The 15,930-nt window shown below is 50.8% G+C and overlaps 1 protein-coding gene across 2 annotated transcripts in view; it reads right to left on the bottom strand.

Moving 5' to 3' along the window:
- FAIM2 (Fas apoptotic inhibitory molecule 2) overlaps window positions 1-14,926 on the bottom strand; it is a 37,810-nt gene extending 22,884 nt beyond the window's left edge. The window contains exons 1-5 of one of the 2 annotated variants that reach the window (XM_048831905.2): window positions 14,623-14,926; window positions 10,861-11,050; window positions 2,269-2,372; window positions 1,446-1,510; window positions 866-919 (exon numbers count right to left, since the gene is read on the bottom strand). In XM_048831905.2, the coding sequence (XP_048687862.1) occupies window positions 866-919; window positions 1,446-1,510; window positions 2,269-2,372; window positions 10,861-11,050; window positions 14,623-14,637 (428 nt within the window). In that variant the 5' untranslated portion in view covers window positions 14,638-14,926. The remainder of the gene's footprint in view (window positions 1-865; window positions 920-1,445; window positions 1,511-2,268; window positions 2,373-10,860; window positions 11,051-14,622) is intronic. The other variant, XM_048831907.2, reaches the window with a different exon arrangement.
- Between the last annotated feature and the right edge of the window lie 1,004 nt (window positions 14,927-15,930).

Below are 15,930 nucleotides of genomic sequence, written 5' to 3'. Positions count from 1 at the left end.
CAGAAAGATAGACCTCAGCTGGTGTAAATCTGTGCAGCTTTGACTTCCATTTACACCAACTGAGGATCTGGCCCCAATATGGCAACAGGCAAAGCACATGTAAGCGGCCAGGGATGTGATTTTGCAGCTAATGTAGACATACCCACACTAGCTTGACCTAACTGGCTCACTAAAAATAGCAGTGAGGACATGGGACTGCAGGGGAGGGGCCGGGGATGAACCTCCCCATCCAGGAGCTCACAGGCTGGGCAGGACAGTCCCGCAGGCCGGATGTGGTCCGCGGGCCATAGTTTGCCCACCTCTGATCTAGTCTGACCTCCTGTTTGTGAATGCACAGTGGAATTTTGCCACCTGGTCTTTCTCATCAATTTAAAAAGTGATAGATTATGAGTAAACTTGTCTATGGTGCCTAAGTGACTTAGGACCTCAAGTCAATGGGAGTCAGGCTTCTAAGCCACTTGGGCGCTTTTGAACATTTCACCCTGCAGCTTGGAAAATCCTCTCAGCTCTGGCTTCTACTGAATACAGCAACACCGGTGATATTTCAAAACTGGCTGCCTGGTGGGACCTAACTATATTTTGTTTAAAGTGCCCTGCAGTACATTTGATAGCGTTAAGTGTTTTGTTTGCACTCATCTCAGCAAAGCAGCAAACACTCCAGCTAAGGTTACTTTGAGGTTTCCTGTGTACACTTCTTGTTTTTCACAAGCTCATGTTTGTTCTCGTCTCAAAGGTGAATTTCCTCTCCTGCATGTGGGGTAGGTGTTCAGATGCAGCAGCAAGCTCTAAAAATGCCTCCAAATAAACTCAGCCATACACAATCGGCTCTACCATTTCTGAATGGGAAAAGGCATTAGATACTTACTAGGAAGCCCAGTACCAGGCTGGGTTTGACTGGACATAACCTTTGACTGGCTCACTGCAGGAGAAAAAGAAAGAAAAGTGTGGGGGGGTCATTCACGGGACACGGAACAGCAATCACTTCACAGTCAAGTTGCTGAACTTTTCCAAGTGACGGTGATCTAGTACGAGATCTAAATGTAATTTGATCTATGCACACCCAAAACACTAAGTTATCCGAGCTACAGGGAGCCTGAGACCTGCTTACTTGAGTATAGATAAGCTACTCCCCAAGGGAAAGATACCCGCATATCTGGGGCTGACTTGACAATGCTCAAGGGAAAAATATCCAGGTATCAGAGTGACAGATAACGCTCAATAAAATGATACACGGGTATCAATGCCAGTTAATACCCATGGAAAAGATTTCCAGGTACCTGAGTGACGGACAGCACTCAAGGGAAAGTTATCCAGGTAGCCAAGTAACTGATAATGACCAAGTGAAAACTACTCAAGGACCTGAGTGACCGATACCCAAGGAAAAGATACCCATGTGCACAAGTAAGACGTCAGAGCTGAGGATTGTTGCTAACTCAGAAACCTACCAGAAGGTGAAGAGAGCCACAATGCTGACTGTGACAGACAGCTGGAGCATAAGAATGGCATAGACCTGAAACGAGAAACCACAGTATCTTGTCAGTGTGGGTCAACAGTCACACCCGGCTAGAGGCAGACTCCGCCCCCATGCTCCCCTATGGAAGGAGGCTGGAGCCTCCGCTGATGGAAATCCTCGGTCAGCTCCTCAGGTGATGTACGTGGCTCCATTGACATCAATTAGGCTGTGTGATTTACACCGACTGGCAATCTGGCCCATCGCTTTCAGTGGAGCGACACCAATTTACACCAGCTGGGGATCTGGCCCCATTGACTTCACTGGAGCTCCACAGATTTACCCCAGTTGGGGGTCAGATCCATTGACTTCAATGGAGCTATGCTGATTGACGCCATCTGGCCCAGGAACCATTTTGCTGCCCTAATACTCCTGAAGAACATGTGTTCCAAACGCGTGATGGAGACGGCCCTGCGGTATCACCAGGATCCAACAGGACACCATTAATTAACCATTCGGGGCTCACCCTCCACAGTGGGCAGAGGTGGGCCTGAGCCAGGCAGCTCAGACGCAGATCTGAACGTGCCCCGATTGACATTAGCATTAAGGCCCTGCAGCACGGCGCTCGCTGGGTCTCACCAGCCTGAGCCATCCAAGCCCTGCACCAGGCTAGCGCATCATTGCGCTGGCAGGGACCGTGGAGCTGTGTCTTACTTCATTCTCCCCTGCCGCCTCCCCGCCTCCTCTTGGGGCCCATTAGCTTCAGCCAGGGTTTGGCGCATCCCTACATAAGCTTGGGAGGCTGTCCCAGGTGGTACCTTTCTGACGAACACTCTGCGCACATTTCTGTCATCCCAGTTGAAGGTCGTGAGTAGCTCCGTGTCCCCTGGGTACCCTCCACTGCCGTAGTTTGGGCTGGCACCTGGAAAGAGAAAGGCACATCAGATGACACCTCCCAGCTTTGCTCCTCACCCCAACTGTGCTCTGCCTCTTCCCCAGGGGGCACTGGGGTGTTGTCTGAAACCAGGGGTGGATTAAAGTTTATGGCAGGCCTGGATTACCCCCCCACACACAAACCTCAAGATTTCCCACACACATTGGACCGCCAGCCTAGGGAGATACTTCTGCTAGGCATCCCAGCTTAGACCCTGTCTTCCTGAGCCCTTGATCTTCCTACCCAGCCAACCATATCAAGGACATCTTCCTGTGGCTTTGACTCCGAATTATCCGCTGCCTCCCAATCCTGCCTGAGCTCAGATCCTACCTCAGTCCATGTCTGGCCTGAGACACAAATCAAGAAAGGGCAAGAGAAGAAAAGACTCTTCCCCAGGAGCTCCTAGCTGAGAGGCACAAGCGTTTTGCTGTCCACGCTCCAACAGTGTTAAGGGCCACTCTGCAGAGGAGGAGAACTAAAGGCGCAGATCTCCTGGGAGCTGCCCTGCCCTGGCCCGAAAGGATCGGAACAGTAGCATGCCCCCCTGCAACAACTGCATATGCTAGGGTGTGGGCGGGCAGGATTTAATGCAGAGCCACCGGTCGCCTTCCGGAGCTTGACTTCCCTCTCCATTGTAACGCACCCCGAGGCAGAGAAATCAGGTGCCAACCAGGAGCTGTGGGACATGACCGGCCTGCCTGGCATCTTTTGCTCAGCAGAAGGAAAGAGTCCCTTCAACAGGACGTTGGACAAACTGGCTGCTGGGAGACATTTCAGCTGCTGTGTGTTGTGGGGATGGGGATCTCAAGGCCGAGCGAGGCAACTCCTCATGCTCCCCAAGGATGAGCCCCAGGTCACCTTCTCTTGTACCACATTTGGGTGGGGGTCCCACAGAAGAAGAAATGGCCCCATACACCCTTGTGCCTCAGCCCACGGAGGGAGTCCTGGAGCAGAAATGCTTACGTCATACAGGTTGCAGAGTAACAGCCATGTTAGTCTGTATTCGCAAAAAGAAAAGGAGTACTTGTGGCACCTTAGAGACTAACCAATTTATTTGAGCATGAGCTCTCGTGAGCTACAGCTCACTTCATCGGATGCATACCGTGGAAACTGCAGCAGACTTTATATATACACAGAGAATATGAAACAATACCTCCTCCCACCCCACTGTCCTGCTGGTAATAGCTTATCTATAGTGATCATCAGGTGGGCCATTTCCAGCATAAATCCAGGTTTTCTCACCCTCCACCCCCCCCACACAAATTCACTCTCCTGCTGGTGCTAGCCCATCCAAAGTGACAACTCTTTACATAATCAAGTCGGGCTATTTCCTGCACATACAGTGACCCACTCCGCAGATGGGAGCCCTGGAGAACACTGCCCACCCAATTATCTTTACCTGAACTTGGGCATGGCGAGAGGGCGTTAGGCCACCATTGCACTCTGTATTCTGGGACTGTGCAGGGCTCTGCCCAGTCTCAGTATATATTAGAGCAGCCTTTGGGCTACCCTAACCTCTCATGGCTCCCTATAGGCTCTGAAAAAGAGATAATTGTCACAGCATAGTGTCCTCTGGCCAGGCTCCCTACCCACCTCCTAAGCTGGCGAAGCCCTCCACAAAAGCAGATTCTCAGGGGGTAGTTTAAACCCACTGTGAGTCCACTTTACATTGCCGGAGAGGCATAAAATGGCCTTTGATGAGCTGAGCACTGGGCCCTGTATTCTCCGCGGTCTGTAACTGTTAGAAAGGGAATACCTTTCTGGAAACCTTCCCCTTCCTCCCCTTTGAGCATGGAAAGTTTTAAGTCTGTTAAGCGAGCAGTTTGGGAGTTGCCAAATGTGACAACATAAACGGTCACAATCCACTGTAATAAAAAAAAAAAAAAAAAAAAAAAGCAGCTGTTGATTAACGAAGCCACAACTCAAAAATAGAAAAGAAAAAGTGTGTCCCCGTTCTGGTTCAACAAACTCAGCTGAAGAGCGTTTAACCTCGGAACACTGGCTGCAATGGCCACTGAGCCCAGACGAGTTCTGCCACGCCAGGAGATCAATGGTCCACTTGAAGGCTGCTCCAGGACCTGACCGTCGGGCTGTATCCTGCGGCTTGGGGGTAGACAACGGGGGCCGGGGGGGACGAATGGATTGAAAAGTCGGGGGAGGAGCGGGGAAATGTGTCCGGGCGGACAGAAAACGAGCCTTTTTTGAAAAAGTTCGGCAAGTCGAAAAGCGAAAAGAAAAAATGTGTTTGTATCCAACAAACTGGTTTGTCTCGATCCAGTCAAAACATTTTTCGTGCTTTTGAACTGGTTTTTAATGAAATCAAAAGAAAGTTTCAAACGTGTCTGGGGCGGGGGAGGGGGGGGGCAGCAGCTCTTGAACAGCAAACAAGAGGCGGAGCAGAATCCTGTTTCTGGGGCGAATTTATAGAAGTGGAATCCAGTTATCCAAACTGGAAGTGTGGCCAAGACACGGGGTGAACTATGTCATGGGATCTTTAATAGCTACCCTGAGGCCTCAGATTATACCCTTACTTTCCAGCCATGGCCGGAAGCCTCACCTTTCACTGAATGTTAAATACTCCCACATGGATGCATCTGCCCTGTCACCCACAGCACTCTGCTAAACTAGCTCTGCAATCCCCTGGCGCTGTCTAATGGCCTGAGATTAACAGGTGCCTGCCTCACTTCTTGTGACAGCCCATTTCCCTGGAGATAACTTCATCCTAGAGGCACAGACGGCTTTTTCAAGGAGGGCCTCTGCCCTGCCCCTGGTGTGAGTTACACACAGGGAGGCTGACTGACTCGCCCACAGTCATGGAGTGAGTTGGCACTGAGCCGAGATCAGAGAGAACCCAGGTCCCTTACTGCCTTCTACACCTTTTCCCAAACCACCTGCGTGGAGAGCTCTTCATTAAGAGGCCCTTTTTGCCTATAAGGACACCCAAACAGGGAAGACTATTTCACTAGGAGGGGGGTGAAGCACTGGAATGGGTTACCGAGGGAGGTGGTGGAATCTCCATCTTTAGAGGTTTTTAAGGCCCGGCTTGACAAAGCCCTCGCTGGGATGATTTAGTTGGGGATGGTCCTGCTTTGAGCAGGGGGTTGGACTAGATGACCTCCTGAGGTCTCTTCCAACCCTGATATTCTATGATTCTATGGTTCTTCTATGATTCTAAAACCAAACCTGCCCCGTGGATCATCACTGAGGTTTAGTGCACATGAGCCAGGCCTGCAGCAAATGTCACCCCTGATGTATGGGAAGGTTCAGAGCAGGGAAATCCTCAGATACATGGGACTATCTGGATGACTGAGTTGACAGTAGGGGGCAGGAGGTGATGTAACAGTAGCCATGGCAACCAGTGATGCTGTTGCAGAATAATAATCCTTAGCTCTTATCATCACTAGATCTCAAAGCACTTTGCAAAGGAGGTCAGTATCATTATCCCCATTTTACAGATGAGGAAACTGAGGGAGGGGAAGTGACTTGTTTGAGTCACCCAGCTGACCAGTGGCAGAGCCAGGAATAGACCCTGGGCATCCTGAGTCTCAGTCCAGTATTCTAGCCACTAGGCAATGCCATCTAGTGAGAGAGGGTCAGGGATAACCGAAATGGGGAAACTGAGGCACAGAACAGGCCTACAAGTCAAGTTTAGAATTCAGTCATCTCTGGCTCCCAGCTCTGTGCTCAAACCATTAGTCCATCCTATACTGTACATCAGATCAGGTAGACAGAGTGAGAAATACCATAATTAAACAGATACATAGGCAGGCAGGCACATACAGAGACAATGATGATAGAGAAGTACCATGAATGCCAGAGGCTGATCAATCTCACATAATTCACTGAGATGTAAATACGATAAGTGAGTTGACTGGAAGCCGATGGCACTGTTGATAATAATCACGGTGTGGACAGATGACAAAAATCTTGTAGCTGGTGAGAGGGGCTGGTGCTGAGAAGGAAGTGTTTACCAAGAGATTAAGAGCATACTGCACCTCTCTAGCACCTCCCAGGGAAATGGAGAGAGTCGCTGGCACTGAGAAGGAAGTGTTTACCAAGAGATTACCAAGGCCATATTGCATCTCCCTAGCCCGGCCCATCCAAAGCTCTCCATGATCTTTACAAGCAATTCTGAATTTAGCTCCACAGTCCCCTCGTGTTGCAGGCAGGTGTCAACATCTGGAGGTTACAAATGAGGACACTGAAGCACAGAGGGGGGCGTAGGTGCCTAAATATCTTGCTCAAAGTCACACGGGGAACATTTGGCATAGCCAGAAATAGAACCCAGGATCCTGAGTCCCTGTCTCCCAAATGCCTCAGCCTGCAGTCCTCGCTGCTGGAAGTCCAGTAACTCTTCTGTTCTCGGCCTCAGACCCAGGGTGCGGGTAAATTCAACTCAGCCCTCCATAATCCAACGTACCACATCTTAGCACCAGCCTATGCTACACAATGCACCTCCAATGTCACTCACAGCAAGCTCAGGGATTGGATTTGCCAAACCCAGTCAACCATCTAGATTCATAGATATTAAGGTGAGAAGGGACCATTATGAACGTCTAGTCTGACCTCCTGCACAACACAGGCCACAGAATCTCACCCACCCACTCCTGCAATAAACCTCTCACCTATGTCTGAGCTATTGAAGTCCTCAAATCATGGTTTAAAGACCTCAAGGCGCAGAGAATCCTCCAGCCAGTGACCCGTGCCCCATGCTACAGAGGAAGGCTAAAAACCCCCAGGGCCTCTTCCAATCTGCCCTGGAGAAAAATTCCTTCCTGACCCCAAATATGGCGATCAGCTGAACCCTGAGCATGTGGGCAAGATTCACCAACCAGATACCCAGGAAAGAATTCTCTGTAGTAACTCAGATCCCACCCCCTCTAACATCCTATCACAGGCCATTGGGCCTATTTACCATGAATATTTAAAGATCAATTAATTGTCTAGTCTGTATCCCAGCTCCCACCAGTGGGCTTAGTGCCCATGGCATCATGGGAAGGTGAAAAACACCACCTTGCACGGAGCCTCTTGTGCAATACCATGTGGTCCACAGGGAGCCCTCAAGAACAGCTGTTGTCATATGCTCTGCGGCCTGAAGTGCTGTTACCCTTGTAATTCTCTTATGTTGTGCACATGTTATGAATGGTCTATTATTTTAGAATCCCGGTCTCAAGGATACCCCCTGTGACAGTGAGTTCCAAAGGTTTAAACCCCCTTGTCAATGTGTGCCCTGCCCCCGGTTCCAGAGGCAGTACTCGCCACTGGGAGCCCTAAGCAGGAATATTCTCGAGGGAGGCCCCACACGCAAGACATAAAAAAGCAGATGGGGTCCCCCCTTGAGTTGCTCAGGGCCCTCAGCAATTGCTTAGTCGCTTATGCCTAGCGCCAGCTCTGCCCGCCCACCCCCCGCTCCATGCCAGAGAGGACATGAGTCTGTTACAGCTGCCAGCTCAGGCTATACAGACTCACCTGGTTAGCCCTGTTCTGTCTCTGCTGGGTTGGCCACAGCCTTCACACAAGAGTGTCAAGCACCACAGCTTCATATCTCCCCAAAGAGCTTCTCCTCTCCTCCTTCTTTCCCTCACTGCCACCTGCCCTGTCATCCAGACTTGCAAGCTCACCTCCCAATGGTTCTCATACAGCTCCTCTTACCCTGCAATCTGAACGCCTCGTAGAATCATAGAAGATTAGGGTTGGAAGAGACCTCAAGAGGTCATCTAGTCCCAATCCCCTGCTCAAAGCAGGACCAACCCCAACTAAATCATCCCAGCCAGGGCTTTGTCAAGCCGGGCCTTAAAAACCTCTAAGGAAGGAGATTGTACCACCTCCCTAGGGAACCCATTCCAGTGCTTCACCACCCTCCTAGTGAAATAGTGTTTCCTGATATCCAACCTAGATCTCCCCCACTGCAACTTGAGACCATTGCTCCTTGTTCTGTCATCTGTCACCACTGAGAACAGCCGAGCTGCATCCTCTTTGGAACGCCCCTTCAGGTAGTTGAAGGCTGCTATCAAATCCCCCCTCTCCATCTATAATGCATTTATCTTCCCAACACGGCTCCAGAGGGTGCTATATGAGCTCCAATGTACAGATGGGAAACTGAGGCACGGACAGGCTCAGTGACTTGCTCAAGGTCACCCAGGAAGGCTGTTGCAGAGCAGGGACTTGACCCAGATCCTTAGCTCACACCCTAAACAATAGGCCAGGGGTAGGCAGACTGCAGGTCAAATCTGGACCACCAGACACTTTTGAACAGACCCGGAAAACTTTTTATTTACTTGTTATCATTATTGTTATTTTTTTTATTATTATTTTCTCTGGAGCCTGGACCTTGACTATACCCTGACCAAGAAATTTGGACCTCGACAAAAAAATAATTTACCACCCCTGCACGAGGCCATCCTGCCATTTAAGCCTGCTCACCACAGGCGCCAACTCCGCGGGTGGTCCAGCACCCACTGGCAACCAGCTCACTCCCACCCCCGCAGCGCCTCCCATCCACCGGCCGCCCCACAGATCAACTCCCCCCCCCCTCCCCCCAGCGCCTCCTGCCTGCCGTGATCAGCTCTTCCGCAATGTGCAAGAGGTGCTGGGAGGGAGGGGGAGGAGCGGGAAGGGGGTTCTCTCGGGGGAGGGGGCAGGAAGAGGTGGAGAAGAGGTGGGGTGGGGCCAGGGTGGAGCGGGGGTGGGAAGAGGCAGGGCAGGGGTGGGGGCCTGGGGGAAGGGGTGGAGTGGGGGCGGGACCTGGGGCGGAGTGGGTGTTGAGCACCCTCAGGGGAAAGTACAAGCCGGAGCCCGTGCTGTTCCCTCCTTGCTTCCCAGATGCTGCCACTTCTTTCCCTGCTTTGCCCATTAACTCACTGCTTACCAAGGCAAACACTCAAAGTCAATGAGAATTTAACCTGTGTGAGAGCCTCAGGATCTGGCCACTCTGCTAATAAGGGGAACCCAGTGCTCTTGCCTATTCAAGGGCAGGGCAGGTAATGTTTGGCCTGCCACGCCAAAATAAACCAAGACGCATCTTTGTGCGCCACTCAGTGCCTTTAGGTTTGCCTCTAGGTACTTCGTACGTCACACAGTACCTGTCAATGCAACACAATGCAACGTCACACACACACACAGCCCAGGGATCGGATCCCCCAGCTTGCAGCCAGGCTGGGGTCAGAGAGATCAGAGAAAGAGGAAAGGGACCTGGAATAATAGGAAAGTGGTGGCCAGCAAGGGAGCTGCCAGGGTGAGGCTATGTGGGGGGGACTCCATATGATGGCACGTACAACTGGGCACACAACTGCAGCGTGGGAATCCTGCCAGGCTCATAAACTGCATGGGTCTGGAGTCGATAGATCAAAGCAATCCCCCAGTGTATTTATAACCTTGTAACTCGCAATTACAGGTTATTTATCGCCTCTCTGTTACGGACATGTTCACCGAGGCAGAAGGGGATGAGGGAGAAAGATTCAGAGGCAGTCAAGGTGCAAGTGTCACCAGGGAGCTCCAGATAAACAGCCCAGCGACTTAGTAGCCCTGTGCTTCCCTGCAGCAGGAGGTCTCCATGGACGCACCTTTACTGTCATCGGAGCCCTACTGATGCAGTTACAGGATGTAACAGAAATAATCCCCATACATACACACACCCCTGGAAATTCAACCCAAACAAGCCAGGAGTCAGATGCAGCCACCAAAGACAAGACCCGAGATTCACTATAACACAACCAGCTATTCGCTTACTAAGAAATCAGCCCTGCCAGGGGCTGTACAGTCAGTTCTGTCCCCCACTCTGAGAGGGGGTAGGGCAGGGGTGGCCAACCTGAGCTTGAGAAAGAGCCAGAATTTACCAATGTACATTGCCAAAGAGCCACAGTAACACGTCAGCAGCAGCCCCCACCCTCACTCCCAGCCGCCACCGGTAGCCCTGCCGATCAGCGCCTCCCCCTCCCTCCCCGCACCTCCCGATCAGCTGTTTTGTGGCGTGCAGGAGGCTCTGGGGAGGAGCGGGGAGGAGCGAGGGCACGGCCGGCTCAGGGGAGGGCGTGGGAAGGGGTGGAGTGGGGGCAGGGCCTGTGGCAGAGCCAGGGGTTGAGCGGTGAGCACCCCCTGGCACACTGGAAATTTGTCGCTTGTAGCTCCAGCCCCGGAGTCGGGGCCCAGACAAGGAGCCGCATATTAACCGCTGAAGAGCCGCATGTGGCTCCGGAGCCACTGGCTGGCCACCCCTGCAGTAGGGTCTAGTGGTTAGAGCAGGGGAGTGGCAATCAGGACTCTTAGATTCTATCCCCTGCTCCGAGACGGAGTGGAGTCTACTGATTCGAGCAGAGGCCTGGGGTTCAGGACTCCCGGATTCTATTTCTGGCTCTGCCACTGACTTGCTCTGTGATCTTGGCCAAGTCTCTGCATCTCAGCTTCACTCATCAGTAAAACAGGGACAATAAACTGGCCGAGTGAATTTCACAGCAATGCAGGGCAAGCGAGTACTCACTGGGATCCACATAAGCCCAGCTGGGGTGGAGGGGCACAGACGGTGGAGGGGAGAATGCCTCCGTTTTCATCCTTTCCCCTGAAGTTGCTTCCTCGTACGTCGGGGGTGCCGAGGGGGCGGTTGCATTGTCCTTCTTTTCTCCCTGTCCCTGCTGTCCCTCGGAGTTAGGAGGCTTGTTATTCACAGAGAGCTGCGTGGCAAAGAGAAATCAGGATTAAAATAGCCACAACAGAATGACAGGGAATAAGAACAACCTCACAGCTGGAACCATCAGCTGACACATCACAGATGGCAACTCATCTGTGGTTTGGGCCTAATCCAAAGCTCATCAACGTCATTGGAAATACACCCATCGACTTCAATGGGCTTTGGATCTTGCCTTTGGGTGAATTCAGTCCGGTACACTCAGTAACATTCAGGGTTGGAAAGTGGAGGGTGAACAGAACCTCACGCCAGGCCCCATCCCAAGAGAAGGTGGAAGGAGGTCAAAATGGAGGAGGAGAGAGAGCCAATGAGGGACAGATATGGAGTGGGAGAGGCCAAAATGGAGGAGAAGAGAGGGCCAACGAGGGACATATAAGGAGAGAAGAGGGGAGCGGGAGAAGAGAAATGGAGGGAAGAAAGGGCAAACCAGGGATAGAAAGAGAGGAAAGGAGGAGAGGAAAAAAACATAAATCAGTTGGGGAGGAGACAGAGGATAATAAATTATAAGCAACGGAGCGTGAGAGGAGGCACAGCCAGTGGAAATGACTGAGGGAGAGTCTTCTGTCCATCAGAACCCTTAGAGCAGTGATAATCAGGCCTCGGGGGTTCAGGAGCCAAATTAGCGATCAACATTACCCAAAAGAGCCATAGTCGTGTGAATTCATTGCTTCATATACTATATATATTTATTATTCTCACAGCTAAATGACTGACCACGTATTATTATTTTATCAACTACAATTGGTTAATAACATAGTAAAAGCATCCTGATTGGTTAATAACTTAGATTGGTTAATAATTAAATCACACAGTATTTTAATATCATGTGCTGGAAAGTGCCACAGGAGACACATTAAAGAGCCACTTGCGGCTCCCAAGCCTCAGTCTGAGTCTCACTGCCTTAGGGCATCTCATGGTGGGCACCTAAAATCACTAGGCACTAGCACTGGATGCCAAATGTGAATTAATGACCACGGGACATTTTTTTTAATTGATTTTTTTCCCTGCATTTCCTACAAAAAAGTTCACTTTTTCGACAAAGAAAAAGAAACCACCATTCCCATCACCACGACCCCCTTTTTTTTTTTTACCCATGAAAAATTTCATTTGGGCAAAAAAAAAAATATATATCCTCCCTCCCCTCCACAAGGAAAAGGTTTAGAGAAGAAAAAATCAACCAGCTCTACTTGACAGTTTTGAAAATTCTGGCCTCCATACTTTACACTGAGTAAAATTTTCAGAAACATCTCAGTAATTTAGGAACCTACGTCCTATTGAAAGTCACCTAGGGCCAGACTTGACAAAGGCATTTAGACACCTAAAGATGCAGATAGCTGCCTTGTGGGATTTTCAAAAGTGACTTTCAATGGGAGTTAGGCACCTTAAATATATTTGTAGATCAGCCCTTAGGTGTTTTTTGTCCACTGTCATCAGTCTCTAAGCCAGCACTCCAGGAACTTTCTGTTTCTGTTCTCAAATGGGGCCCATACAATTGGACATAAAGCAGATCCACTTTCATCAGCAGTTTCTTTGAAACTACCATTTAAATAATAGATTTGAAGGCCAGAGAGAACCATTATGTTCATCCGTTCTGACCTCCCGCATTGCCTGGGCTAGAGAATTGCACCTAGTAATTCCTGCATCAAGCCCATAACTTCTGTGCTGGGTCAGGATTAAATATTCCTGCACCACCCCTGACGTGGCCCAGCATAGGAAGCATTCTAGCCTAGCAGACAGAGCACTGGGCTGGAACCCAGGAGAACACGGGTCTATTTTTAGCTCTGACCTGCTGGGTGACCTTGGGCAAGTCACATCCCCTCTTGTGTGCTTGAGTTTCCCCATCTGTAAACGGGGATAATGGTACTCACCGAGTTCACAAAGCCTTCTGAAATCTGGGATTGAAAAGTGCTATATAAGTAGGTATTATTATGAGTATGATTGCTATTATTTTTAAAAGAAATCTTTCGCCATCCTAGTTACTGAAATAATATCCTTGAATAGGATAACTGAAATCAACGATAGCTTGTCATTGACTTTAAGGGAAGAAGGCTTGGGCTCATAAACAATCCCAAAATTATAAAAGAGCCAAAAATGTACCCACATAGAGAGGATATGTACCTGTATAGAGAGAGACAATGAGCACAATACAGGGCAAAGCAGCTACAGATGGTACCAGCCCATTACATGCCAGCCCCACAGTTTGCTTTGTATCCACAAACACCACTCAAAGACTACACCAGCTCACTACGCACCAATCGCAGGCTAAGCTTGCTCCATATGCACCAGCCAACAACTAGATAAACCCAATATCAACTAATCACTGGTTGTGTCATCTCAACGTGCACCAGTCACTGGCAATCTCAACTCAGACCGCACCAATGACGGGACAGGTGAACTCAACCAATGCCAATCATTGGCTAGAAAAAGCCACTATAAATCCGTCACAGCACAACAAGAACCAATCGCCAGCTGGCAAAACCAGTATAAACCGATCAGAGATGACAACTGTCCCTCATCAACCAATGGCAGACATTGCATCAACGCCACATGAGCCAGGATGAGATGACCTCATTCAAATGGGGGAAAAGCCCACGGAAGGTGAGGAAGAGGAACAGAGTCCTTGCAAAATGGTCTTTTCATGCAATGATTTCTTGTCTAAGGAGCTGGTACCCACCCCAGCATCTACCCTCTCCTGTATTCAGACTCCCACTGCATCCCATCAGAGAGAGCATATGGTACCGACCACATGCAGAATACTGGCTCTGACTCTCCCCCTGCCAATCAAGGAGCATCCTTGCCATAGTGACCCAGAAAGAAAACATATCTCGCTGTCCCAGGACAGACCTCTTGCTGGTTATGTAACCTCTGGATACATATCGGCCGGGGGTTATGTAACCAGCTCATATGGGGCTGCAGCACAGACAGCGGGGTAGCTGGCCACCATCTACATCTAGGCAGCCACTGATCTGGTACATACAGTGACAGCACATCATGTCCGTGTGGGCTCAGAACTAAAACTCAGCCAGAGAGAATCCTGCAGCCCAGAAGTATCCAAGATTATATATATATATATATATGTGGTAACCAGAGGATGCTGCATTGCCATGGCAACTGATTTCTCGACGGAGGGTGGGAAAGCACAACCCCCTTCCCCCCACCCCCATTCCATTAATTACATGCCAGGGGACGAGGGGTTATACCTTCTCCTTTTTAGCCAACCTGCTGGTGGTACAGAAAAAATAACCTTCACAAAGCGCCAGGATGGATCTCAACTTGGCACGGGCAGGATACCATGGGGCTATGCACAAATACAGACTGTATCGGGACACTCACCCTATAACCTCCCGGTGATATAACCCTCCACTCCATTTCCCTGCCGGATCCCTTCTGTTATAGGCCCCCGACTCATGCACGATGCAGCAGGGCAGTGCAAGGACGCCCAGGTCTCGGCTCCATCTCAACGCTACGATTTTTATTCCCTGGGCCGAAAGAGTCCCATTCCCCCTTTGCAAAGTTTGGGGGTAGAAAGGTTAGCCTGGTGTTTGGGTCCCGACCTACCTTCCCTTGGGTCATCGTGCCTCACGGATGATGCTCTCCTGCTTGGGACACCGACAGTTGGGCACCAACCCTTGTGCAGAGCTCTAGGAGCAGCAGAGAGAGAACGCCTCTTGCCTCTCTTGTGCCCGCCTGGTGATAGGTTTGCTCGCTGCAGTCCAGCCAGCCTGTGCTGATGCTCTTACGTTCCAGCAACATCCACCGAGCTACCAGTCTGCTGGAGAAAGGACTGTACCATTTCCACTCCACAGGACGGGGGAAGGAAGCCAGGCAAAAAGGGGGGAGGATGCAATCACGTGCCAGGACAAAATCCACCCAGCAAGTGCCAGGATGGAGCTGGGGGGGGGGGGGAGTGGAAGGATGCAGAAGGGATGCTCTTCCTGCAGCATCTCTTTCTCTGCTACATCACATCAGAGCCAATCGCAGCCCGGGGAGGGGGGGGGGGGAGTAATTCCCCAAGGCACTGCAACACCGTCGCTAGGGTGACCAGCCCTCCAGGATTGTCCTGGCGTCTCTAGGCATTAAAGATTAATCTTTAATGAAGGATTATGTCATGTGATGAAACCTCCCCAGGAATACGTCCAGCCAAAACCAGCGGCCCTGCCAGTCGCACATGCCGTCTCCACCTGCCCTGTTGGCAGAGGGACGGACGGCTTTGGAGTGAAAGGCTCTGCTTTGCCCCTGAGCTGCTCCGGGCTCAAAGGAAGGCCAGAGACAAGCTCTATAATGTGAGACTGAGGAGTGAAATGCGCCATGGTGCGGCTCACTTCCAGTGTCATCCCAGCCCCGGCTCTGTGACGCAGGGAGGGGATCATGAACCTCATGGCCCCCACTCACGCACCCAGTTCAAACCCGGGTCTATGGCATAGGGAGGGAATCAGGAACTTCACCGCAACGGGGTGCAACCCCCACACAGACCCCCCAACTCAGACCCAGCTCTGTGACACAGGCAGGGGGTCATGGACCCCACAGCTCAATGGATGGAGCCCCCACTCCCAGACCCAACTCAGCCCCACCCCTGTAACGCAAGGAGGGATTCAGCGGGGACTTCACAAGCCAGGGTCGGAGCCCCCCATTCAGGGGCCCCAGCTCTGTGGCCTGCTGCGTTAGGAGCGATTGTTATTAACATGATCGATCATCTGGAGGGAAATTAGAAACAACAGAGTTTGAATGAAGACAGATGAATTCAGCTACACAGATGAATTCAACTGGACAGCTGGAATGTTCAGGGTGAGACCAAAGCTTCACCCATCACACTCCACCCCAACAAGACCTCAGTGCTGAAGGCTGTACAGCAGGGGCAGCATAACA

This window comes from Caretta caretta, chromosome 20 (assembly GCF_965140235.1).
Source record: "Caretta caretta isolate rCarCar2 chromosome 20, rCarCar1.hap1, whole genome shotgun sequence".
Lineage (NCBI taxonomy): Eukaryota > Metazoa > Chordata > Testudines > Cheloniidae > Caretta > Caretta caretta.
The sequence above is the reverse complement of the archived record's forward strand: the minus strand, read 5'-3'. Positions and strand labels throughout refer to the sequence as shown.